Raw genomic sequence first — 26,818 nt, 5'->3', positions numbered from 1 at the left:
ATAGTTGAGCCTCTTCAGCCTTGAGAAGAAACGACTGAGAGGGGACATCACCAGTGTCTATAAGCATCTTACGGGAGGGTGCCAAGAGGCTGGGGCAAGGTTCTTCTCCGTGGTGACAAGGCAACAGGCAGAAACTGATGGCACAGGGTTTTCCACCTGAATACAAGGAAGAACTTTTTTATTGCGTGAGTGACCACGCAATCGAACAGGCTGCCCAGAGAGGTTGCGCAATCTCCCTCCCTGGGAGATACTGAGCCGCCTGGATGCAATCCTGGGCCATGTGCTCTAGGATCACCCTGCGTGAGCAGGGAGGACGACCCACTGGGCATTCTGAGATTCCGTGACGGGAAAAAAGTTAGGGGGAAAGCACAAACTCGCAGCGCCGGCCCGGCTCTGGACCCTGCGACTGCCCCGCGGAGCTCGCTGTCTCCTCCCGCCGCTCTGCCCGGCGCTGGCTGAGGGCAGCGGCAGCTCGGCCTCCGCGGAGCCGCCCCCGGGCCCGCCCCGCCGCCAGGTGCGGTGCCGCCGCCGCCCGTGGGCTCAGGAAGTGCTGTCACGGCGTGTGCCGGGCGGGGAGGCTCCTGAGGACCGGGCTCGCCAGACCTTTCTGTCGGCGGGCGCCGAGCTGGGACCGCCGCCATGAGCAAGATCTCCAAGTTCTTCAAGGGGGGCGGCTCGGCCGCCTCCAAGGGCCGCGGGGGTCCCTCGCCGCAGGAGGCGCTGGCCCGGCTGCGAGAGACTGAGGAGATGCTCAGCAAGAAGCAGGAGTACCTGGAGACGCGGATCGAGCGGGAGCTGGCGATAGCCCGGCAGCACGGCACCAAGAACAAGCGAGGTGAGTGCGGGCCGGGCGATTAAATCCCGGGGCTGGAGCGCCCTGGGTACGATGGGCGCTCGGGTCTCCCCGGGGCTGTGGCGGGGCCGGGTCACCTGGCCCCGCAGGTGTGCAGTGTGGTTCGGCTGTGGGCTCCGAGCAAGAATCACCACACGCGAGGCGGGATGGTGGTTTTGGCATCGATTAGTGTTTAATGAACTGTGGTTTCATACAGCGGGATGGGAATTTGTTATTCCTCACAAATTTACTGTCTGTGGTTTCCTGTGCGATTCTCCTGTTCTTCCTTTGCACTACAGCCGATGCAGGTACTGGCTGGATACACGGAGGGCAAAGTACTGCTGCTCAGCAAGGGAGGGAATCGCTCTTTGGGGGCTCAGCATTGGCTGGGCAGGTGGCGAACGAGATGAAGGATGTGCAGATCTCCTGTATATTCACGAATCAATTCACATTATCCCCATTGCTGACAACTGAGCAACAAAGTGATGCAATGATTTGTCCAAATAATGTAAGAAGTATATGTGCAACCAGAAAAAGAATGATAGCTTAGAGCATTAGTGACTACTGTTAGCTACAAAGTCCCTTAGAGGATGTTAAGGGGTCAGAAGGTCTGGCTTCTATGTATACTGATGTTGTCACCCCTGGGAAGCAAATGATGTAGTCAGCATCTTGGGGATATACAGGCCTCAGAGAAACAAGTTAATTGCTTCCTGAAGTCACATGGAGGCCTATTTGCCTGAGCTGTATTTTAATTTAAATGCTTAATAACAGAAGAAGAATATTTTGAATTAAAGATTTGTGATGTAACAAGAAAGTAGGTCTTTTGCCTGCTTGTTTTGTTACTCAGTAATTTAAAAAAAATAATGCCCTGTAACTTTGAACTTGTGCTAGAGATGTCCTGGTTAGCCCTCTAATGTATTTGTAATACTTTAGCATTTAGTAATTACTAGCAAAAGGCAGTTTAACTAAACTAACTTTTAGTTAAATGGATTTAAAATTGTGGGTCAAGATGGGACAGATTTGAAGGCACAGTCGAGGGAGTAAAATCTGTTATAAACTCAGAGCAAACTCAGGGAGTAAACTCAGCTCAACTGTGACAGCTGCTCAAGAGGATGGGAGCTGTCACAATTGTCCCAGTCTCACACTTTCTATTCCCCTGGCTTCAGCTGGACTGTCTCTTGGTCCCTTGTCCAGGTACTGATACCTCTGTACTGTCACAGTGAGCTAGTTCGGGAAGGTGATCCAGCTGGAAGCTAATTTGCTATGGAACAAAGTGACCAGGTGGCTCCTGGGACTGAATTAATTGTGCAAAAGCCTGAGCTGCAGGGCTGGTACAAGCAAACAGGTTGATTCCTATGACTGTAGCAATTCCTGGTTAAATCCAGAAAAGCTGCTCTGAAACTTCATCCCAAACCTGAAATATAAGCTGGCACATTTGCAGAAAGAAGAAGCATTTCCTGCCTCGCTCCTGCCCTTGTGCTGCTCCCTTCCTTTCCCTTGGCAGAGCTCCCTGAAGGGTGTGTTTCAGAAAGCTGGATATTGTAAAATATTGTGGTTTTCTTTGTCTGGGTTATTCTTTTTACCCAGGATGGTTTAAGTTCCACTTATCCAGTTCACCTGGTAGCTATATGAGTGCTTGTGCACCTGTAAAGACAGAGTGGGGCAAAGACAGGAATGAGAATTTTTTGGGGAAAGGTGGATCTGCTTCATCTTTAACTCAGCTGGTTGATGGTGGTTTTAGGTGTGTGTTGGCTTTTTGCTTTAGGCATGCAGCATTTGATATCTGAAGCTTTTCTCCCAGATCGTTGCTTCCACTGCAGTGCTCAATATGCAATTGCCCTAGTTTTTTTATCTATTAAATCGTTCATGGTGTCGTATTGCAAACTGTAGTGTTGAGCTGATTGTGGTTAAAAATAACTGCCTTCTATTTTGTCATTTGCTCAGGGAGGAACAGTTAAGAACAGTAAAGAGGCAAGAGTAGAGCTGAAAGTGCAGCAGGGTAGTTTTTATTCATGCCAAAAATGGTTCTAAAACCAAAATGGGATAACCTAAGTACAGTCAGAGGAGAAACAATATGAACCATACATTGTTTAAAATATAACCTTGCTGTGCCAAAGTGCTTAAACTTAGAAGTATAGTCAGTGAACTTAAATCCCCAATAATATGTCTTCATTTGAAATGTCAATTGCTTTACAGTTTAATTACTGTTGATTTACATTGACATCATATTAGCTAGTGTGTAGTACTGTGTAGCTCAGAGAAAATCTGTGCTAACCACCATCTATTGTAACATTATGTAAACATACATACAAATGCGAGAATAAAGGTTTTAATCTACACTGTCATGTTGAAGTGAATGTTTTGGAGTGATGTCACTGCTTATTTTTAATGTAGGGGTTTTTTTCTTCATTGCATCTGTGCAGAAGCCTATGGAAACTAAAATGGAGCTGTCTGCAACTGAAGCAAGGTGTACCTAGGGGTAGAAAATGCACCAAATAGCATGATCTCACTTGATTTTTAGGTGCATGAGTCTGAGTCAGTTGGACCAACACAAGAGAGAGCAGATTCAAGCACCAGCAATTTCTCATGACTTCATATGACTCTTGAATGGGTTTCATGTGACATCAGTAGGCTTAAGTTGATTTAAAAGCTGTAATGCATTAGCTATGCCATAGATGTGAAACATCACTGAAATACTCCTGGCTTTTCCTTTATGGAGTATCTCTGCAGTTCCTGTACCTAATCTGAAATTAGCTATACTTTTGATGGGATGCATTTCCAGCATTCCCCATTAATATCTGATTGTAGCTAGACCACTTCAGGGTTTTTTTTGTTTGCTGAAATTCCTCCTGGAGAGGTTATGTCATGAGAAGCAATATTTTTTTCACAGTTAGCACTGAATTCTAATGTCTCTCCATTCCAGGAACAAACTCTTTTAAAGTCTCTTGCTGTACTTTTTTATCCGTTTCAGCCAGTGCATAGCTGCCAACTCCATCTATATATTGGATTTTCTTATCCATTATTTTAAAGGACATAGAAGAAAATTTAAAGAACAGGAAGTGATACTGAATATTTGAGAACTTTGTTTAAAAGGAAATGTGTTTTCCGAAGCATGCCTGTAATTGTGAAAATAACATACACATGAATGTGTGTTGTTTCAGCCCAATGTCCTTCACAGATCCTAAAAATATTAAAAAACTTAATAAAAATAAAAAAGTTAAGATAGGCCATCCAGAATAGGATTAAATCTTAACCATAAATAACCACATAGTACTACTGAGGACAAAACCTATGAAGAAAGTGGGAAAAACAGGGAGGGTTTCACAAGTAGATGCTGCTAAACATGTGTTCCGTTTGGGCAGGGCTCATGTAGCCGTGTAGCATTCCTTTTCAGTGAGCTGGGTGTAACCAGGAGGCTGTGGAGGCCAAACAATGATGTGGCAGTTGTGTGTTAGGATGGACTGGACAGTCACGCCTACGGCAGGCTGTGGGACAGGTTGGGAGTGAGGGTTTCTGGCAGGGACATAAAGGAAAGCCCTTGGTGTGTCTTTGCTCTGTGAGTTACAGTGATTGTTCTCTGACTTTCATGATCACATTTCAGGTGTCTTGCTGTGAACTGGAATACTTATAACTGGTCCAGCTCATTATTATTCTTGATTTAGCCTCTCATTTGTAGCTGTATGTGGCTTCCTCCACAAGGCTTTAAGGACTATGAGTGCTGATAATGAGCCTAATTAGGGTCCTATGATTTTTATGGCCTCAGCAGCATTGCCCTCTGTTGTCCTTAGAGCGAGGGAGATAGAAGCTGCAGTCCATGAATCCCTTGCAGGCCTGAGGTAGAGTTTTGTGAGTCGTATCCAAGAGTGAGATCTGGTATTTTCACAATCATGTTACATCTTCAGAAGAAACACTCTTTTCCTAGTTTAGTAGTTTCATCATGGGAATTATAAGGATTATTAGACAACTGTTTTATTTCTGCTTGAGAAGATGGTGAGATCGTTGGTGCTTTCTGTACTGATGGGTGTTGGCAATAGGCTTGCCAGGTAAAGGTGGTATTACTGCACTGTTGCTTTTCAGTCTGATCTGTCATGAAACCATGAAAAGGGTGCACAACTGACTCTTCCTGTGCAATTACTTCTGTTTTTCCTTTTGAAATCTGGATATTCAGTGTGGCCAGGATTCTTATTACCAGGCTGGCCATTTCTGCTCCCTTACTAAAGTGTCAGCATTGTAGCAAAACTGGAAGAGTGCCCTTCTGTATAAAACGAGTTCATTAATATGCAAACTTAAACTGACATAGTCTTCTTTTGTTCCAGACACCTTAACTATAAAATAAAAACTCATATTAAAAGCAGTGGTTTCTAATCTATGAGCTGTATCCTGCTTATTGGATTCAGGAGTACAGGAAATGTGCTAAAGCCCAGCCAAGTGCTGACATAAAAAATTTCAAGAGTTGAATTGGCTTTTTTAGAGCACAAAAAAAAAAAAGTGTATGAGACTGCTTTTGTGGTTTTTTTTTTTTTTTTTTTTTTTTTCCTGGAGAAGCCCTCCACCTCTTCCTGAATGAATTTGGTATTAATTACACTTGCTTCCTCAGACTCTACCTCTGCTCAAACTCATCCTCCCCAAGCTGTCTTCCTTCTTTGAGATTTTGGGAATGGGGAACACCATTTTTCAGTGCCATTCTTAGACCTTCAGTGACGTGAGTTTGTCTTCTCTGCTCAAATTCATTATATTTTAATAGATACTTTCTTCTCCAGTTTGGTAATTACAATGTGATAGCATTATAAAGCAGAAGCATTTCAGTCCTGTAAGATTTGCACACAAATTTAAAAATGCTTGTAATATGCAGTAGAAAAGCACTAAAATTCTAGGTACTTTGTAAAACACAGGAAAATAGATTTCAAATAACAAGGAAATTCTCATAAATTAGTGATAGGAGCTACTGTAGCAAAATACTCTGCAATAAAGGGCATTCATTTAACACAAATCAGGAAAATCATATAGTGTGGTGTGAGGATTTATAATGCTTTGGTTGATAAGGAAGGAGTATGAATTTATTTCCTATGGACTGCTTTATCCTGTAAGTGACTGGTAAAACTAAAGAGAAAGAAGATAATATCTTGCACCACAATAATGAGGAAAAGCTGTTTATTAATAGCTGAAGTCGCAGAGAGTTTAGCTTCTCCTGTGTTTTCTTGATTTGGGTGTGGTTTAATTAAATGATCTTCTGGATTTTGAAAACAACTGCTTTGTGTGTAACTGAGGAAATCCATTTTCTCTGCGAGCAGCCAATAATAACAGCACCATTGCAGAGTCCCATGTCTGAAGAACGCTGACTAGAAAGACTGCCCCCTGGTAGATGCTTGCTCCAGCTGAGTGCTCCTCAGTCCACAGGGCCTCAGAGTCCTCTCTGGCCCAGCTGGTGTTATGCACAGTTTCAGACTGTTACCTTTGTCTGGAGCCTCTAGCTTCCTAACCTAAGAATCCAGGATCAAATTTGATCCAATGGAAGCTAGGAAAGGAAGTGGCTGGTGTCTTAAGTCCACCAATACTAAGTACAAATAAGTTAGGAAATAATAAGTAGGTAAGCATTGTTTGGGATTAAATAAAAATTAAGTATTTTAGAATTGCTGATGAGAATTTTACAATTCTTATATTTGCCATGTGCATGACATCATTTGGTGTTTGTGCAACTTCTTCAGAATATGCATGATCTTTGAACCATCCCCCAAAACCTCAGAAAATCTTGGATTTGAATGCTGTGATTAATCTGTTGGGATTGTGGTTTGCTGTCCTGAAGCATCTCACTGCTGGTGGTGGAAGGCATCTTAGCCTGTGTGAATGCCTGTTCTTGTGCAGCTCATGATGAGCAATTTTGATCATGTTGATTCAAGCATTTGTCAAAAAAACATTAATTTTGTTAGCGTGCTGTTACACACCATAAATCTTTGTGCCCTCCTTGGGGGAATCCTTATTTAATTTGAAAAGTTGTGTACCCCAGTGTCAAGGTTCAGTGTTACTGCACATGGGCAATTTTAACAGGATTGCAACAGTAGCTGCTGCTGTTGGTTGAGTTTGGGGGGGCCACAGGGCTGTTGGGGCTTGTAGGTTCTGAATCTGTTTAAAAAATTGAATGTAGGAGACAAGGGAAGGAATGGGGGTGCTAATAGCATTGCAAGAAATCAAACAATGGGTTAACTCAGTCTCTTGTTTTGTTTGGGGGGGGGTTTAAGCCTGGCATATGTAGCTTGGAAAGGACTGTCATCAGGAAATGCTTGTGGCAAAATTGTGTGTGTTCCACACCCTGAGGCCAAGAGAAAGTTCTTTTCTCCTCATGCTTGTCAAGTGTGTTTATTCTGGTAATGATTTACTCTGGGTAGAGAACGCTGCTCATAACTTAATGAATATAAAAGACTAATCTCCACAATTTGCAAAGATAATGGAGTGGAGCGATTTGACTGTGTCCGTGTCTACAAAGTTCTTTATGTTTTTAAATTCTAAGATTTAAAGATCAGGTTCCTAAGTGATTGTTAAGAAATAGATGAGCTAAAAGCTGGAGAAATGCAAATCCTCCTCTGATCTAACCCATCTGCCTAGCTGGGCCATTTGGGCCCTCCATTGCACTTCACAGTTATTGCTGCTGAGACAAAGTTTAGAAAGCGTATTGGTGGAGTTGTAGTTATCATGGCAGATCTTCTTACACTGTCTTCCTTAGGTTTTACTTACATTTTGCAGCTTATTCTTTTATTCTCTCTTCTGACTTCTCTCTGATGTTTTCTTTTTCCTTCCCACCTTCCCTGCTTTGCCTGTGTGCACAGGATGGAGTTCAACATCTCCCACAGTGGAGGAAGAAGCTGCTTTTCCTTGTGGTGCTAGAAGGAGTTAATCTAAAAGAGGCTTCCCAGCATGTTCATGCAACAGCCTGTTGGTGATTAACAGGCTGCCGATCTGGTATGGTCAAAGTTTGTCTCCCTCATAGTAAGGTAGGAGGGTGAGAATTATAAATTCTGCAGGTCAGCTTGGTGCTGAACTACTTGTCCTTGCATTTGCTATGAAAACGCACAATGCACTTTGCCTCTTCCCATTCCAGCTGCCTTACAAGCACTGAAGAGAAAAAAGAGATATGAGAAGCAGTTGAATCAAATTGATGGGACACTTTCGACTATTGAGTTCCAGAGAGAGGCATTGGAAAATTCCCACACCAACACAGAAGTACTCAAGAATATGGGTTATGCTGCACAAGCTATGAAAAAAGTACATGAAAATATGTAAGTGTTTTCTAGTAGCTTCCAAGTTGGACTTACTAACCACTTTCAAATTATTCCATTACTATAGACTGTTAGATAGTTTTGACTTCATTTTTGGTTTGGGCATTGAATGTCAGGAATACTATTAGTGCTATAGTGGTATATTTGGCAGAAAAATATCTTTTCCTAACAATAAATCTAGAAGGAAGTTCACTTATCTGGTGAGATCTGTTTTTTTCAGTCTGTCTTGGCAGTGGAGAGTGGCCTCTGCCCTTTCTGCCCTTTGTTTGTCCAGAAGAAAATCTAGTCATAGAAACTAGGTGGACTCTTTTCCTCAGAATCCATAAGCTGGACTGTGGGATTCAAAGTACTGATTAAATGCACTCCCTGCACTCCCTTTCCCCACCCCTCCCCCCCCCCCCAAAAAAAAAAAATTACTTTTTTTTACTTTTTTTTTTCATATGTCTTATGTTGTTTCAAGGGGTGTTTTTCTGCCTGAATAAACAGAGTTAAATCAGAAGGGTTGTTCTGCGAGAAATAAACAGGAACTGAAACAATAACGAAGTTAACAATAAGGGGAAACCTTTAAATGGGGTACAATTCTGTTAAGTTCTCCCCAGTTCTGGTGAAAGCTTAACATAAAAGAAGATCCATAAAATCATAGAATAGTTTGGGTTCCAGGGGACATTTAAAGATAATCCTGTCCAAACACCTTGCAGTGAATAGGAACATCTTCAACTAGATCAGGTTGCTCAGAGTCCATCCAACCTGACCTTGGATGTTTCTCGTGATGGGGTATCTACTATTTCTGGGCAACCCATGCTGGTGCTTCACCACCCTCATTATAAAAAGCTTCTTCCTTGAATCAAATCTAAATTGACCCTCTTTTGGATTAAAGCTGTTACCCTCTGCCCTTCACAACAAGCCATGTAAATGTTTATCCCCATCTTTCTTATAAAGCCCCTTTAAGTACCAAAAGGCCTGCAAAGATGCTGACCTTGGAGATCTGCCCATGGGCTGTGACAGGCTGGCAGATGTATGAGGAGCACAGAGAGAGAGACATACACTCTGCTGCAGTTTGACTTTTGTTATAATCCTGACATGGAAGTAGCTGAACTGGGTGTAGATGAGGAAAACTACTCCCTGTGAATTCTGCTGTTTATAGAGTCATGGGCATAAAAAGAAAATAGGGTCTGTTCAAGTGAGTGTGTTCTGTCGGATTTGAATGATACATCTTTTAAAAAATGTTTCCATGTTACCATGCCAGGGATTTGAACAAAATTGATGATTTGATGCAAGATATCACTGAACAGCAAGATGTTGCCCAGGAAATTTCAGACGCTATCTCAAACCGAGCCACCTTTGGTGATGAGTTTGACGAGGTTAGTACTTCAGGCCTGTGAGTTTTAATTCCATAGTTGTTTTAACTCTATAGTTATATTGCTGTGCAGTGGTTTGTTTCTCAAGAAGTGTGGATGTGAAATTCCTTGGTTCTAGCTCACTCAATCTGGGAAAATTTTAGAATTTTATTATAAATATAAAAATTAAATAAAACCATTATATATAAAATATACAATGTACTAAATAAAAATCTGTAAATGCAAAAATATAAAAAAATATTTTTATGTTTTGTATCAGTTTTAAGAAAAGCATTTTTAAATGCACTCCTGAAGTTATTGTTCTCATTTGAGCCTCAGAAAAAGGTCACTAAAACATGCAATTTGTACTACTCCAAGTAGACACTGAAACATATAATTTTTTATTGCTCCAAATAGATATCCATTTGACTTAAGTGCATGTCCCTATGTCATGGACAGGCTACTGTTCATAATTCTGAATATTTAGACCATTTTTTTAAGGTCATTTTTGGTACAGGTCCTTTCCCTGTTGCCCAGACCACAAAGGTAGATCTGATAGGTAGAAGTAATACCTGTTGGAGGCAATAAGGTTTAATTCTAAGCTCTTTTCTTCTGAAACCCCCACAAGGCATTTAGGACCTTCTCAAAATTTGTTGCAGTAGCTTTCATCCAATGGCCCCAGATTTGATTTTGTACATCTAAACAGGATATAACGTATTTCTGATCCAACCATGGTTGAGGACTCAAGGGTCAAGGTTACTCAAAATTTTTGTAATCTCTGGAATGCAGAGATGGATGTCAAGCTCAATATCACAGCCACTTTTGTTTTGTTTTTCACTTTTGTTTCAAAATGGCTAAGCACTAAGAATCATTTGAAGAATGTCTTGAACACTCAAACTGTTCGCTGTATTCCCAACTAATTTGTTCTTATATTACCAAATGGACAAAAAAGAAAAATATAAATGCTATATTGCACATATTTGCTTGATTGGGAGGAGGAGGAAGTTTCATTCAGTAGCTCTAATTTGTTGAAAATAGTAATGAATCTTTGTATTTTGTTCCCATTACCTGTTTTCCTGTATTTCCACTTTGAATGTGAATTTTCCAAGAAACATTTAGTCGTTACTGGCACAAGGAATAGGATTTGGCCTGAGCTTCAAACAATTGAAAAACATCCTGCCACCCCAAACAGCTGTACAGTGTCTTACTTTTCAACAGTGCTTAACTTTTTGGAGTCTAGGCTTAGTAAGCATGTTGTAGATTGACCTGGAAGTTTCTAAGGGATATCAGTTGAAGCTGATGTGTGTTGTTCCTGTTTGGGAAATAAGCCCCTGTCACTTGGAGCATCATTGTACCAGCTTTTGCATAGGAGCCTAATACTTGGAACACTTGGCAGTAACAGGGAAACCTGGTTTGCAGGCTACTGCACCTTAAGAGTGCTAGAATCAATGATTTGATTACTGGGATATAAGGTGGTTAGTGTTGAAGGATAATATTTAATTGATTTTTTTGAAGGATGTTTTTTCCATGCATTTGGATGCATTTTCTCTTCGCATGTGTGCCGTGGCTGTAAGGAGACCATGGAAGCATGTGATTTCTCCTGCTCCATACAGGCACAGAAAGATAAGAGTTCCTTCTCCCTGGGTTGGCACAGTGTATGTTTGCCTTAAATTATAAAACCTTGAGAAAGTAAATTCAGGTATAAAGTCCTGTGGTGGCTATGCAACTATCATTTTAACTTCTACAGTGGTGATAAAGTATAAATGTGTAGGCAAAGCTCATTTCAGTACCTAATAGCTCTTACTTTACTACTTTTATGACACTTATCCCACCCCTCCCCAGTTGTTTTGGCCCATTGTTTCTTTTAAACCATTTTATCAATGTGGCAAAGGTCCATTTCTCCACGTATATGTAACATTTAGCTTCCTTTCTTTGGGAAAATTCAGCCGAGGAATAAGTTCCTTGCTTTTTTAAAAAGCATACAAAGTTTTTATTTTTAGCATTGTACAAGTGGATTAGATCATCTGTCCAAATCAGCCTCCGCACCTAAAAGCCCATGAGTGCTGTGTGCTTCAAGAGTGAATAACAGGACCCAGGAGGACAGTTTTGATTCCAGTGCTGCTTTGAAATCACATATAATCCTGGACTTACGTGATAGGGCTGAAGCACAGTGTTTAATGACAGTCTGCTTTATAACTAGTGGAAGGTGTTTGCCTTTTAAAATGGGAGAAATGGCACATTAAAGTTAGAATCCATTGAAGAGTACAGGCTCTAGATTCAGAACAAACCTGAGGACAGCAGAGAGGCTTTTTACTCCTGTATTTGCCTTTTTGGCATGTATTGTACTGCTATTAGTTTTGGTTTTAAGTTTATTTCTTGTCCTGTTTCTAACTTTCATTGTCCTATTTTCAGTGTTCAATTAAGGTTTACTTAATTGTCCATACTTAATAAAAATTGCATGTTTAATATGCTGTTTCTTGATACGTCCTTTCAGGTGTAAACTGTTTTTTCAGTAGTAGTTTGCTTCATGGTGGTTAAATGTGCCCTTGCATGTAATCACTGGCAGAATTTGTAAATAATGTTTTCCTTGAATTTAGGATGAATTGATGGCAGAATTAGAAGAACTGGAGCAAGAAGAACTGAACAAGGGAATGAGAGATGTCAGGTTGCCAAGTGTTCCATCCACATCGCTGCCTTCTCATCCTGGTAAAATGCCTGCTTGCTATTTTACATTTCACATGATTAAGCCATGCTGTGAAAAAGAGGAGAGGAAGAGAGGGTTTCAGATATGCATTTAACTGTTATAACTCTTAAAATGTTATAAATTCCTTTTCCTATTTTTGTGTCTATTTAACAGAAGAAGCAGAGTGGGATTCTGTTTTGCTCTGTAAAAGCATTTAGGACCATATTCTGTGTAGATTTAGAGTGACAAACTTGGGGAACTTGACCTTGCACATATACTGATGAATCTTCTACTGAAATGTAGTAAGATCATTGAGGAATGATCTTTTTTGCCTTTTTTTTTTCTTCTTTTTGGCAATTAAATCCTTAGTCTCTTTCAATTAGAGTCTGACCTGGATTCCAAATGTTTACGTCATAAAGATCCAGTTTTGCAGGGTAGTGGTTTGATATTTTCTGCTGGTATTTTAATTAGAAATGAAGGAGGCATCGGGAAGTACATATTTAAAGACATGTTCATTCCTTTGCTTTCTTTGTACTGAACAGGCTTATTCCTGGTATTAAGCGGTAGTTTTATTTTTCTATAGTTCCGCCCTGTTCATTTTGAATTCAGCCAGAGGCAGTCAACTTTTTCTACACTTTTCACTGTCAGTTGATAGACTTGCTGTGTACTGACATTAGTAAAAGGATATAAATACTCGATGGTAAGGACAGCACACATGTGACACAGGTGGTTTATGGTTTCTCTCACAAAACAGGTTACCTAGACCAGCTCAACTCAGATACTACGATATGTGTTTTGGCAGATGACGCTTAAATCCTGAGAAGCAGTTTAAAATGTTCAAGCTGAGACTGTGGCCTTATCTACTGAACTCAATTGCAGAACAGCTAGGAAAAAAAAAAAAAAGGATTTAGAAAAGCAGTGAAAATTCAGTCTGGCCATTTATGATTTGTTCATACATTGTCTTCCCAATCCAGATCCAGCTGTGCCAGTTGACATTTTTATTAAACCCAGACCATCTCCATGTGCTTCTCACTATTTTAATTTTCTACATCCATCTGTATAGCTGCTTCAGGCAAGATGAGCTGGTTACAATTATATAGTTCAAGGCTGTGAAAAACTAGCTTATGTTTTCTGAAACTCTCTGCTTACTGTTACACAGCAACAGCAAAGTTAGACCGTTTGATGGATCTATAATGCTTCTAAGTGGAGATGCATGTTGCCGTCCTGATTTTGAAGATGAGGAAACTGCAATGAAGCGAGGCACAGTGACCTTCCCCAGTCACACAGTGAACCTGTCACACTTGCAGAAGAGGGACTGCAGCGGTGGTCCCCCACGTGCTTCTCCACCCTTAGTCCCTGAAGTGCTAGTGCAGTTCCCCTCTAGACAGCGGCTCCTGGCCCTGCAGCTGCCTCAGGTGGGAGCCAGCTGGCTGCTGTAAAGGTGCACACAGGTATTGGACCCACTAACACTGTTCCACTGGTGGCTGCAGAGATGCCAATCCTGGTGTGCACAGCCCACAGATGGAGGAGGCAGCCTGAGGCTGAACCTTGGCTTTTGGGCATCTAGTTTGCAGGTCAGCAAATGAGGACAATTTGGATGAGGTTTTGGTTTAGTGAATGCAGATGATGTGTGATGGAGATTTGGGTACAAAGTGTGTGGGGGACCTGATACATTACTGGGAATTGCTGTTGCAGTGAACACAGCAGTTAACTGATGTCACCTGAGCAAAGCAAGTTCAGGAATGTTTTTCTCCGTTTAATAAATGACACCACCCGTTAAAATGTGGTGAGTTCATCCAGAGACTTGCGTGTGCAGAACCTCTCAGCACTATTTGGAAAGGTAGCAGGATGTGCAGCTGGCCAGGATAGGTCAGTTTTGCTCGTTTACATGGTGGTGAGAGAACTGACAGCATTCTTGTGGGCCTTTTCTGGCTGTGACAACCTTTAGAAATTAAATGTTTTTTCTGTGTGGGCCTTTTCTGGCTGTGACAACCTTTAGAAATTAAATGTTTTTTCTGTGTGAGTCTTTCAGTAGGAATGACATCAGACCTATATTGTGAACTTCAGGGTTCTACAGGAAATAATCGTGGGGCAAAATAGCCACAACTCTTATGAGCTTCATTCCTGCATTACTCATGTTCAGCTTGCTAGTCAGTAAATTGGTCTGAGATCACTATGCAAGTCCTCATGCTAACAGATAGAATGGTTCTGACTGTTACATTAGTTGATGGTTATTGTCTCTTTATCTGCAGCATCGACCAGGAAAAGAGCTGAGGATGAAGATGAAATGAAGAAACTGGCTGCCTGGGCTTCATAAGAGCATGGTCTTTTTATAAAACCAAACATTATAGTGCAGAATGTAAGGAGCTGTACTGCTGTTTTATAACTGCACTGATTTACTGTGGTTGCATTTCATACAGGCTGGGTTTTTTTATGGCACATCTTGCTGAGACTAGTGTTATTGCCATATTACAAAACTAGCTGAAAAAACAGCAAACAAAGTAATTAAATAGTTGCCTAAACCTTCAGGCATCATTTTTTTCAGCCTCGTCAAGAGATTTGTTTCATTAGTAGTATCAGTTTTTAATAGGTACTATCTTACCATGTCTGTTGGTTTGTAAAACCCATGTGCCCTACTTATGCTCAAAGCTGGATTCATTTTTGAAATGAGAAAGTTTAGTAAGTCATCAGGACCCTATAACTAGAGGGTTATTTGGTTCAGACTATTTGAATTAAGCTGAAAACAGCTTAATACGTGTCTTCACTTGCAAGTTCTTTGAACCCAAGAACTAATAACTATTCATTTGGACATGAAGATTTAAACAGTCTGCCTGGAGCAACTTATGGTGTCCTAGATATTAAGAGGAAGCTCTTCTGTAGGCTTATTGAAGTGGGATGTGTTATTTGTTTTAACTGGCCAAAATGTCCCATGCACTTCTATAGGTCAACTTGAATTGTATTTTGAACTGTTTCTGACTAGGTTACAGAATTACAGTGATCAAGGAAAGCAAAATGTGTAGGTTCTTACAGATTCCTGCCAAACACTACTGATTTTCATTAAGCCTGTCAAAAATCCAGAAGAGATTTGACCTTTTGCGTTCTTCTCCACTACCTTGTCTTTCTAGGATGTGTCTTTACTTTGTGTGATAATACTCATCCTCATCAAAGGAATTAGCAACACATTTTTAGTTACACAATTTCAAAATAGTTTTAATTTCTGAGCATCTGGTTCTTTTCTCTTATTCAGTTTGCGAATGAAAATAATACCAGTGTGTTGCAGTTGCAGGGCCTTTTAAAGTCCTGGTTAAAAGCTGATTCTGGGTTGCTTGTAAAGTTGGTGTGTTACTGTTCACCTGACAGCATTTTAGCCTAAGGAAAAAATGCCACTCTTGAGTGCTAAACTACTGCATATATGGAGAGATTGCTGTTCAAATACAACCCAAAAATTAAATAGGCTGCTTTGTACTAACAAAGTATTAAATAATCTAGACGTGGTCTGCTCAGAGCCTTTCAAGTTGAGCCCCATGGATGAAACCCAAAATGTATAAGCCCTGTGGAGAGTTTGACTTTTTCAGGACTTCCATTCTCTGTGGAGAAATTGCTTTTGGATTGTATCTGTATGAGAGCTGAATCAAGCCTTGTCACTTCGGATAATTTTCTTACTGGAAAAAACTATGTGTGTTAATTCTGTCCTAAAATTTGGAGGTACCAGGAATATGTTCCCTTTTTGTTGAGAGTAGAGAAAGTCTGGAATTATTTCATTTTTGTTTTAAATACAAAATAAAACAGAAGGAAAAAATAAAGACAGGACTGCCTTAAATTTAAAAATACATTTTGAACTCTCAAGGAGTGGGAAACCAAATACTAACAGAATGCTACTCAATTTTAATGCTTGCTGAAATTCAGCATGAGAATGCTAGCTGAAAGCAGGAATACCTAGTAAAATATTCAAAGTTATTTCATATCCATTTGCTAACCCTTCTGGCTTGACTCCTGTGTTCAAGGTGTGCAGTCTGTGCAGGTTTCTGAATTGTGTACAGAATATATTAGCACACACTGGGTGTATGACTGTGCAAGGCTGGCCGTGTGTTTGTGGACACTTCTGGTATTTGTAAATATGAGGCCATGCCAACACAATCCCACGGTTAGTTTGGAAAAACTGGCTTCCAGCCTCTGTTCTTGTTTGAATTAGTCGTTTAACAATGCTTAGCTCTTATGTGCACTTGGCATAATCAAAGTGCTCTACAACCTAATGGGTCTCTAAGCTTCCATTTTGAAACTAAAATGACTTTCAGTCTGCTTTGGAAAATGTGGGCCTACTGTTTTTGAATAAGAGCTTTCCATGTGAACACCCCTCACTGGAGACAAAATAATCCTGTAGAGATCTTCTCCTTTGCAAACCAGCATTTGACTGCTGACCTCCAGCAATGTTTTGGCCAAATGTTGATCCTGAAGAAGCTTCAGGTGTGTTCAGCTTATTAATGTTCAGACCAAGCACTTTAAAAACAAAACTTTTGAAAGGTGAAGACATGAAAATGAATATTCAGGTGAGCTGCTCTGAAAGCTTATGTATAGTGGCTGGTGATCCTGAAAGACAGACTCGTGTACCAGTTCATAAACCAGGATGTGAGGTTGGTGAAATTATCCTCAGAAACACTGTAGTGATATACAGAAATGAAAATACACCATGGACCTCTGTGACTGGAGTGTTTGTTGCTATATTTTTTGGGACACCAGTTTTCTTCAAGGGAAAAGGGGTTGTAGGGATTTAATTCAGCTGAGGGAGTGGCTCTTTCCTGTGTAAATCCAGATAACAGTGGGACAAATGGCCCTTTCTTATTTGAGCATATGCCTCTCTTCATGCCAAGATGGTATTTGTTTAGTATGCAAGTAGTTGAGAGTGAATAGTGTCAATGTGTTATTGTAAATGTACCCTATTAACTGGAACATATTTTACAGGACTGTGGCAGCAGATGGTGTACTGTAACTGACTTCCTTTCTTGTTGCTTATTTATTCTGAGATTGTTTGTTTCTCATAACAGGCTTAGACACTTTTAACCTGGATAACTTTAAAAAGGGGAAAATATATTAATTAAAAGTAAAACCAATTCATGTATGTATATATATATATATATACACTGTAAATAAATATTTTGGTGTCACGTTTGTGTTACATTATTTTATTAAATTTCTTTTCCCATCAGGCAAAATTGTAAGTACTCTCCTTACACTGTCATTAGGATACAGTGCTCTTTTAAAGGATGTGAGAATATTTTGAAACATTTTTTTTATGTATTAATCTTTCAGCAGCCAGTTAGAATTCAAGAATTCTTTGAAGTTGATTTGGTTTAAAAAAAAAAACCAAACAAACAAACAAAAAAAAAACCCACCCCAGTGTAAGCTGTGGTGTTTGGGCTGCATTCCTTCACACTTAACCACTGTGTTGCAAGAAATTATTTTAACTTAATATATCCAAAATACCTCCCTCTCCTCCCTCTGACTTGAAGATCTCATCATTGTTTCAGAAATATGTGGTTTTCACTTTGCAGGCCTTACTTGAAAGGCAGAATGATCAGGTCTTTTAAAAATGAAAAAGAAAAAAATACGACAGGCAAGAATGAAGAGAAACAAATGCAAAATGCATTTTTTTCATTAATCTTACTAGAATCTATTAAAAGTCTGTGTGTGTGTATAGTGTCTCACCTTTTATGTACACACACATATATTTACATGTATGTATAAAATGCTGGAGCAGTGATTTAGGACCACCATCTGGTGGGGAAAGGTTTCAATTGCTTGGGCAGCTTCTCTTTTCCTCTTTGTAAGTACTAAGGGCTTTGTCACAAAATGCCAAGGAGCTGCTGTGGTGCGAGCACTTCTGTCTGTGTCTACAGCTGTGGGGGGTGGAAGAACAGGATGAGTGTGCAGGGGGAATATTTAGAAAATCTCACTGTCTTTCATGATGTAGGGCTTATATTATTTTGATTATGTCATTTTTTTAGAAAAAAAGAAAAATTTAGTCTCAAAAAGTATTTAGCAGCACATCTTAAAAATTACAAGTAGTATAATTTCAGGTAGCTGTCATGTTTTCTCACATCTGTCCCCATTGCAGAGATTGTGGCAAGACCCACCTTCATAGCACTGTTGAGTCAGGTGTATAATGCAGGAAAAGTATACCTGCTTTATGTGACCTTGATCATAGTTTAAGTGGTTTGTTTTGTTATCAGCATGCAATTACCTGGTCACCACTGGACTACACTCTTAGGATCAATATCTGCAGATCAAACTAGGTTATATAGTTATGAAATGCTAATATGTGCCTAGAAATTTCTGAACAACCTTGTATACCTAAGATGACTGTGTCTTGCAGGGTCACACGGGCCCCTCTGCTGCCCTGCTCCCCTCCTCTCCTGCACACTACACTTGTGTTTTTGTATTTTGCTTCTATGTATGCTAGCTGACTTTTCCCCTTGCCACTAGAAGTCTTCTGATAATTCTCTGGTTGCTGTTTACTACAGTTGACTGTCAAATTCCTCTTTACAAAGATAAACTTTGGGAAAATACCATCTTGGGGAGTTTGGGCTTAACACTTAGGCAGCCCCTTACAGCCTGTGCTGTCTCAGCAGCCACTGCTACCCAGGCTGTTTTTAGGGCAGCAGGGCAGTGTAGGTACCCTTCAGCTGGCTTTCTCAAAGGGCAGGCATCCAACTCTTTTTGATTGAAAGGCAGGTTGAGGATCTGTGATTTGACCTGAATTTAATCAAGTAGGTGGTAGGCCAGTTGTCTGAGCTGGTGGTCTGCTCCCATGGAGGTGATAAGTGCAAGTACCTCCCATTCCCATTGTTGTGAAATCAGCTTTCACTCTGTAAGTCTTATGGGGCAAGGAATGTTTTGTGGGTTCAAACAGGATTTACAACTCCACCCTAAGTTTAGCATCCTTTCCTCAAAAAATTAAACTTGTACTTTAGGAGTAAAGTGAGTGCTTGGATACCTTTAATTTATAAATATATCCAGATATCTTAGCTTTACTTTTGTACTCAGCTTACTAAAAGGACCTTGGTGCAGCTGCTGAACAAACTAAACACAGCTGCAGACTGCAGATGCATGAGTAGGGTTGGTGTATTACCCCATACCTACCTATTGTCTGTACCCTGTATGTATACAGGGTGTTAGAGTGCCTGGTGTGGCTGCTTTGATGCCCAGCAGCAGTGGTGAGCTCCATCAGTGCCAGGGCTGGGACTCTGCAGACCTCCAGGAGGAGCTCTGGGTTCAGCAAAGAGCAAGAAACTCCAGCAGGCTGGAAAGGCTGCAGTTTTCTCACAGGACCTGATTTCAGTCTTACTGCTCATGCTGGAGGAAAAGGCCTGCCTGGAAGTGCAACTCAGAAATCAGGGGTGAAACTCTCCCGCTCCTCCTACTCCTCCCACAAATCCCCACTTGTTCAGAGCTAAAATGCTCTTTTAAATACTAACCCACCTTCTTGGCTGCTTTTCTGGCTTCTGTCTCTTTTCTTTCCTTCCCCTATCTATGGCCACCTTGGCACCCAGCTTTGTTCCCTGCTCTGCACTAATGCAGGAGCTCAGAAGCAGATGGTCATGCAGCACCCTTTCTACACGCTCAGGCCTGGGCAAAGAGCTAAGACCAACCTCAAAGATTTAAATCTGTTAAAAATACCAATTTTCAATAAGTTCAGTACTGGCTTAGTGATTTGTGCCTTGCAGTGACCAGCTGCAAACTGCATGTTGTTGGAACACACTGAGGACACTGAATTGCAAGAGGGATTTCTCGGTCAAGTCTGTCTCTCTCAAATCTGTCTGTGAGGGTTCAGAGCACATCAGTCATTGTGAGGTAATGTCAGTGCTACTTTGGGTTAGGTGGGAGCATGTGGGACATGCCTACAGGGAGGTATTGCAGCTGCTGGTTTTGAGGCTGTTGATGTTCATGTGTAAAATTAATCACTTTGATTTATTGAGGATTTGGATCTTAAAAGGTAACTTTACCAAGGAGAGGGTTTATTTGGCACAGGAAATTCCATCTGAACTGACACCTTCTTACAGTTGTAATGCAGTTTCAGAAGTTCATAGATAAACATAGGTTGGAGATACCACCTTGCACTTTTCAGGTTAAAACCTTCAGCCACCAATGCTTTGCAAGCAGTCAGCAAAATATTTTAGTCAATTCAGTTTAATGAGCTAGGGAAAAAAAAATCCCCCTGTGTGAACCAAGTAGTTCTGGAAAAGGTTTGTAACAGCACTAACCTGAGAACAGATCTTATCTGTATTGCAGCAGACACTCGTGGTTGAACACAAAGGACTTAATTTTATAAAAAGGACAATAGGAGAGAAAAAATGATGGGGGGGAAATGATAACAAGATGAGACACTAATTTATGTAGCCTGAGAATCTGTCTATAGCACATATTGTGTCTGAATAAACTGAAATCTGAGTCAACAGCTGCTCCACCAGAGCAGAGCATAGAAGCCTCTTTGTTGAGAGATCTTGTCCTGTGACCTTTGGATAATCATGAGTCTTGTGTAACTCACATCATTCGAAAAGTGAAAGGTGTTGGTCTTTCCGTGGTTTTCTAGACTCAGATGTGAAACTTGTCTCACAGAGGATGCCAGTAGTGAACTACAGCATGCCGACACCAAAAATAGATAAAAGTAATTATTTGCACGTTCTGTTTCTCATGTTAACTCACAGCAAAGTTGAGCTGAATTTTTGATTGTTTAATGCTCTTTCATCATACATTACTTTGCACATTAATTTTGCTGCATTCTGAAATTATTTTGTAATTGCTCGTTTAGGTAGTAATAACTAAGTCAGATATGATTGGGTTCTCTGGAGTTATCTCTACAAGAAACACATTTTTTGGGCTGCTTTTGTACACCTAAGTAGGAGCAATGTCTCTATAGGCACACAAACATCTCATTGAATCTTAGTAAATTTTTTTGCAAAAGATTAAACAGAGTGAGACAGTTTTCTCATCTGCTTTTTCCAATGCAAGTTATTATCCCCTTGCCAATTTAAAATCTAAGAGGAAGCTCCCAATGTTTTTGTTAGGTTTACAATTATCCTACAAGCTGTACTGCAAGATTGCAGAAAGACTTAGATCAGTTGGATGGATGGGCAGAGTCCAACAGCATGAAGTTTAATAAGTCTAAGTGCCGAGTTCTACATTTTGGCCACAAAAATCCCCTACAATGTTACAAGCTGGGGACAGTGTGGCTGGACAGTGTCCAGGCAGAAAGGGACCTGGGGGTGCTGGTCGACAGCCAGTTGAATATGAGCCAGCAGTGTGCCTTGGTGGCCAAGAAGGCCAATGGCATCCTGGCCTGTATCAAGAATAGTGTGGCCAGCAGGAGCAGGGAGGTCATTCTTCCCCTGTACTTGGCACTGGTGAGGCCACACCTTGAGTGCTGTGTCCAGTTCTGGGCCCTCAGTTCAGGAAGGACGTTGAGATGCTTGAGCACATCCAGAGGAGGGCAACGAGGCTGGAGAGGGGCTTTGAACACAAGCCCTATGAGCAATGTTTGAAGGAACTGGGGTTGTTTAGCCTGGAGAAGAGGAGGCTTAGAGGTGACCTTATTGCTCTCTACAGCTTCCTGAAGGGAGGCTGTAGACAGGTGGGGGTTGGTCTCTTCCACCAGGCAGCAACTGACTGAACAAGAGGACACAGTCTCAAGCTACGTCAGGGAAGGTATAGGTTGGATATTAGGGAAAAAAAATTCACTGAAAGAATAATAAAGTACTGGAATTGTCTTCCCAGGGAGGTGGTAGAATCACCATCTCTGGATGTGTTTAAAAAAAGACTGGACATGGCACTTGGTGCTATAGTCTATTCAGGTGTTAGGGCATAGGTTGGACTTGATATCTTAGAGGTCTCTTCCAACCTCATTATTCTGTGATTCTGTGATTTCTAAATTCATAATGAGTATCCACACACAAAAAATAAACTTCTCAGAGCAAGACTTCTAAATGTACAAAGCAGCTGCCATAATAGGCTAGAGCTCTTGCTTATTGCCTCTGCTTGTCCCTGTAACAGGTGTATTTATCCTGCAGAAGGAAGGGGAAATGGAGACTCCATCACACAACAAACAATCCACCCCATAATCTGGTTACCAGAAATGCCTAGCAAGGAGCCACAGGAAATCTGGAAGGAGAGATCTGGTAGTTTTGCCACATGTTGCAGCTGCTTCCTAAGCTCTGTCTGTCTATCTATCTAATCTATGTATCTATTTTTCAGACAATGCAAAGCAATAATGAGATGTTGAAAGGTCAATGTACAACCTTCTCCCAGTAGATGCTTGTCAGCTGAACAATGCTTGACAAACCCATGTTAACAGCCAACCAACCAACCAAGCGTTTCATAGTCATCCTCAACGTTTCCATAAAGCAGCTGTGGTTTCTTCTTGATGAAAGGCATTAAATACACATGAGAAAACAGATTGAGAAAACAGAGACCTGTTTTTCCACCACATGCAAGCATCCTAGTGTGTTCAATTTGAACTGGCAGAAGAAAGGAATATTACAAATCTAGAAGCAGTGAATAATTTATAAGCAAGGATATTTAAACCTACTTGAAATCCAGTTGAGCTATCCCAAGACAAAGTTCCTGTATTGCACAGGCAAAAGTCTCACTGGATCAGCAAATCATCTAATTTTAACCTGCTGACAAGTCAGGGGGATCAGCAGTAACCCTAGGACTGCACCAACTGTCTTAATGTGCAATTAGGGTGAATCATGTAATTGCTTTCTTCCTCAGGTTCCTTGTTTGCACAGTAGAGGGAAATAGAATACCTCTCTCTCAGATACGAAGTGGGGACAAACTTAGTTTGCTGAGCACTCTGGTGATCCTCAAGTTAAACAAGTGCTGAGTATGAATCAGCAAGCCTTTAGGGTCTCCATGAAGAGGTTAAAAGGGCTAAAAGGGGAAAGGTCTCCATGAAGATTCTGTTGAAAACCAGGGAAAACATAGGTTGGAGCACTGCTTTTGAAGGCTTAGCAAAGGGTTAAGGTGCAGAACCTTTTAACTTCTCTTAAAATAGATGAGACTTGGCCACTGCTGAGAGTTGATCCCAGAATCCCATTTATTAGGCCAGTGCTTTAATCAGCCTCTGCAAGAAGGAAGATGCATGCTGAGGGTTTCTGCGCTGTGGGGAATGATCTCTTCCTGACAAGTGATGCACATGACAGGTGAAGTCCCTGCCTCCCAAAGCCAAAGGGTTCAGCTCTGGCTAGCAGGGACTTCTGAGGACTGAAATTATTACTCCAAGTTTAGCACTCCCACGTCCACACCTCCTCTTTCTCCAGAGCCATGCCCTGCTTTGCAGTTTGCAATATTTGCAAGCCATACCAAAATTCCACCCTGGGCTGGATGCTCTGATATCCTTAATGAGACAGAAAAGGTACAAGTCATACAAACAGGAGCAGGAAAACAGTGAGGATCTGGGAGAAATACACAAGAGAAATGCACTGAAGACCATTTTTCTCAGTGTCAGGTGGAGGTTAAAGGTATAAAAGGGCAAAGAGAAGCTTTGCCAGTTGAGTGAGAACATCACTAGCCTTACTGAATTTTAATTTCAGTGTCAGGTGCTGTTCTGTTGCAGAAGGACTTCATGTAAAAAATTCTCATTCTCTTAAGTAAGAACAGTGTACACATCAGGCTTTCTGATTTATCCAGCTAAGCAGAATTACATTTCAGAACTCAGCCAATTACAAAGCTCCTTCAGCCTTCCTGTTACATGACAGTGAAAAATGCTTGTCTTGGAAACATCCTGTGCTCTGGGCAGCATCAGTGTAACTCTGCCTGACGCTTGTTAAACAGGATTCTTCAATCCTAATATCACTTTGTTTTGATGATGCTGGATAAACCTGCAGTTTGGGGCTTTTTAATATGCCCACCAGAAGAAAAAAGATGCTTTGTTAGTGACACGGAGTTATGCTTAGACATGTATCATGACAGCCTTTGCTCTACAACAACCACCAGAATGGTTCTGAACTCATCAACCCAAGGAGAAATTTCAAGAGAAATATTTTGTATAGTATATATCCAGTATAACACTCAAGCTACCCATCTGGAGAATAACCTGTAAACTGACCAACAGTCACTATTACTCTGAGGATGACATGCTTGTGATTTATATCTATTACAAAATAAGGATATCTATAGATACATTAATATTTTATTGTATCACATAAAGCATATTTATGCTAAATGCTTAGTATTTTCCCTATTTTTCCACTCCTCTGAATTCATAGTTGCATCAGAAACAAAAGGTAAATAAAATCTTGGCAGATCAAGAAGCAACAGAACAGAAGCCCTGGGCTCAATGTTTTCTTTGCAATGCAGAACCTGAGAAGGACTGAACACAAAAGGCTGTCCTCTGAAACAAGACTGGGATAAAAGTTAGCATGGTGAGGCTGGCAAAGGAACACCAGTGCTATGGGAGAAGGTGTTCCTGAATGGGTACGATTAACACAGAACCTAAACCACTCACAACACAAACGAACAATTAGTGGAGAAGCAGTTCTGGTCAGCAAATGAGTGAACAAATTTTTACTTTCAAAGGGGGAAAATGCTCAAGTGTAAACGATGGATAAGTTTCTCTTGTCCTCTTTCCCTTCTGTCTTTTCCATTCTCTCTCATTGTTCCTCTAGAAGGTTAAGATCCTATGCATTAACAATGTGTTGAAGATCATAAAAATGCAGAACCACCAACTACACTGGTCAGTACATTGCTCAGCCAGAGTACAAACTCTTGTAAGAGACATCTTTTGGAGATGGCTGCATTAACAGTTCCTAGATTCCTTATTAGATTCAAACAAACATGGATGTGAGGATAGAGTTCAGTTACCCAAGCATCCCTTGAAGCAAGTTCTGTATTTTGTAGGAAAAATATGTATCTAGTTTGGAGTGTTGGAACAGTCTAGTAATTTGAATGTTCTGATCTCTTGCATGAAGACTTAATTGAAATATAGGAAGGAATGATAGGAAGAAAGACCCCTGAGACCTGGAGTCTTTTCTATAACCATAGAGTGTTTCCTATAGGATTCTTCCCTTCCTTTGTGATTTGTGACCTTGTTCTATTGATTTATGCTGACATGTCTAAAAAAAACCTGATTGTAGCAGCAACTTCAGAACTTAAATTTTGAATTCCACACCACTCACCCAGCATGTATCAGAGTCTGCCATAGCTAGCATAGGAAAAACTCTTCCACAAACAAACCATGTGAAATTTCCTACAGAAAGTTCTACTGAAAATCACATTTTTTCTAGTAGAAGAAATGCTGCTCCTTTGTAGCTACATTTCAAAAAAGGAATAGAAACTGCAGAAAAAAAGAATCAAATTACTTAGTGTTCTAATGAGCTGCAGTGAGTAAAACCCATATGTGGAAGACACCATCTAGAACAGGAGCAGGAAAGCTCCCTTTTCACTTCAACTGTAAAACCCCAACTCCTTCCCCTGAAAACAAAGATGCTGAAGACAAAGAGGAGACCATGAAAGCCCACTGGAAAGTGCACCATAAAGGCTTCTCTCTCCTACCACTGCCAGGTGCTGTTTGGTGAATTCATTTCCTTTCTCCTTGAGCTGGTTCAATTGGGACTATTGTACTCACAGCTGATGTTGTATGTTCTACACCCAATTAATGGTTGTCAGTGGGAAAGGTATGGAGTGGGAGTTTATAGGGACTCATTCTTGATTAAATACTAGTCAGCATTTTAATTGATTTAGCAGTACACAAATCAAAAGCAGAGAAGTGGTGTGGGCAGAATGCATGTGCTTTGGAGGATAAAAAAATCCTGCAGGATTAAAAGATGCAGTATTAAAGAAAAGCAAGGCCCCAGTAAGATTAAACTATGCACTATGTATTAAAATCTAAAACTAAGAGGAAAACCCTGTTGTACACCAGTGGCTGAACTATTAAGGCAATCACCTACAACAGAAAAGAACAACCTGTTACTGGTTGTTATTCTTGTAACTAGCTTACTCTGCTACAATTCCAGTTTGAATATTCCTCTGCACTTTCAGCAAGGCACGGTACTCCACTGTCAAGTCTTACAAATGAAATATTGGAAACTTGGCTTCTTCTGTACTGAAATTGCAGCAGTGAGTGAAAAATAGAAGGAAACACATGGAAAATAGTGCCAGAATGGATGCAAGTAGCACAGCAGAAAAAAATTCACTATGGGATTTACTTACAATAAACCTGGACCAAGATGTTCAAGGCCACAACGGCCTGTCCACCTCAAATTCTGCATGTGCTTTAGGGAGGATAACCATTCATTAACCAGTAACATAGCTGAAGTGATACCACACTGCCACTGAACAAATTCACTTTTTCCAGCTCAGTTTAGTTACAACAAGGTCCCCCTAAACAAAAATAAGACACCAAATACTTGGGTGAGCAAAGTATCTTTTAAATATTGAAGTTTTCATTCCTTTGCCCTCTCATGACTAAACTATAAATTATATTAAAGCTTTCTTTCATGTCTACATTTGTAGATTTACCTGCTGTGCTTTAGAAATCCCAGGCATGTATGACCCAAGCACCTTTTCAATATTTTTTAAATCTTTATAGTTGTCAACCTAACAATATTTTAATAGACAAAGTTTGATCTTTTCAAATATATGTGACATCTGACACAAGATTTCATGTATTTTCAATAATGTGCCAAAACTTTATTGAGTTCAC

At 40.6% G+C, this 26,818-nt stretch overlaps 2 protein-coding genes across 2 annotated transcripts in view; one reads left to right on the top strand and one right to left on the bottom strand.

Annotated features, from left to right (window-relative positions):
- Positions 1-26,818, bottom strand: part of LOC137471568 (fatty acid-binding protein, adipocyte) — a 190,458-nt gene that overhangs the window by 62,401 nt on the left and 101,239 nt on the right. The window lies entirely within an intron of this gene.
- CHMP4C (charged multivesicular body protein 4C) lies at positions 367-14,509 on the top strand. Its single transcript, XM_068185965.1, has 5 exons — positions 367-835; positions 7,926-8,103; positions 9,350-9,464; positions 12,038-12,146; positions 14,376-14,509. The coding sequence occupies exons 1-5, from the start codon at positions 640-642 to the stop codon at positions 14,438-14,440; spliced, it is 663 nt and encodes a 220-aa protein (XP_068042066.1). The 5' UTR covers positions 367-639; the 3' UTR covers positions 14,441-14,509.

Source organism: Anomalospiza imberbis, chromosome 1, assembly GCF_031753505.1.
Source record: "Anomalospiza imberbis isolate Cuckoo-Finch-1a 21T00152 chromosome 1, ASM3175350v1, whole genome shotgun sequence".
Lineage (NCBI taxonomy): Eukaryota > Metazoa > Chordata > Aves > Passeriformes > Viduidae > Anomalospiza > Anomalospiza imberbis.
This window is presented reverse-complemented; position numbering and strand designations above follow the sequence as displayed.

Bases quoted from the DNA above. Each gene is read 5' to 3' on its own strand.
- CHMP4C (XM_068185965.1), top strand. From the start codon at position 640: ATGAGCAAGATCTCCAAGTTCTTCAAGGGGGGCGGCTCGGCCGCCTCC. The intron at 8,104-9,349 runs GTAAGTGTTTTC...TTACCATGCCAG, and splicing joins AAAAAAGTACATGAAAATAT to GGATTTGAACAAAATTGATG. The intron at 12,147-14,375 runs GTAAAATGCCTG...CTTTATCTGCAG, and splicing joins ATCGCTGCCTTCTCATCCTG to CATCGACCAGGAAAAGAGCT.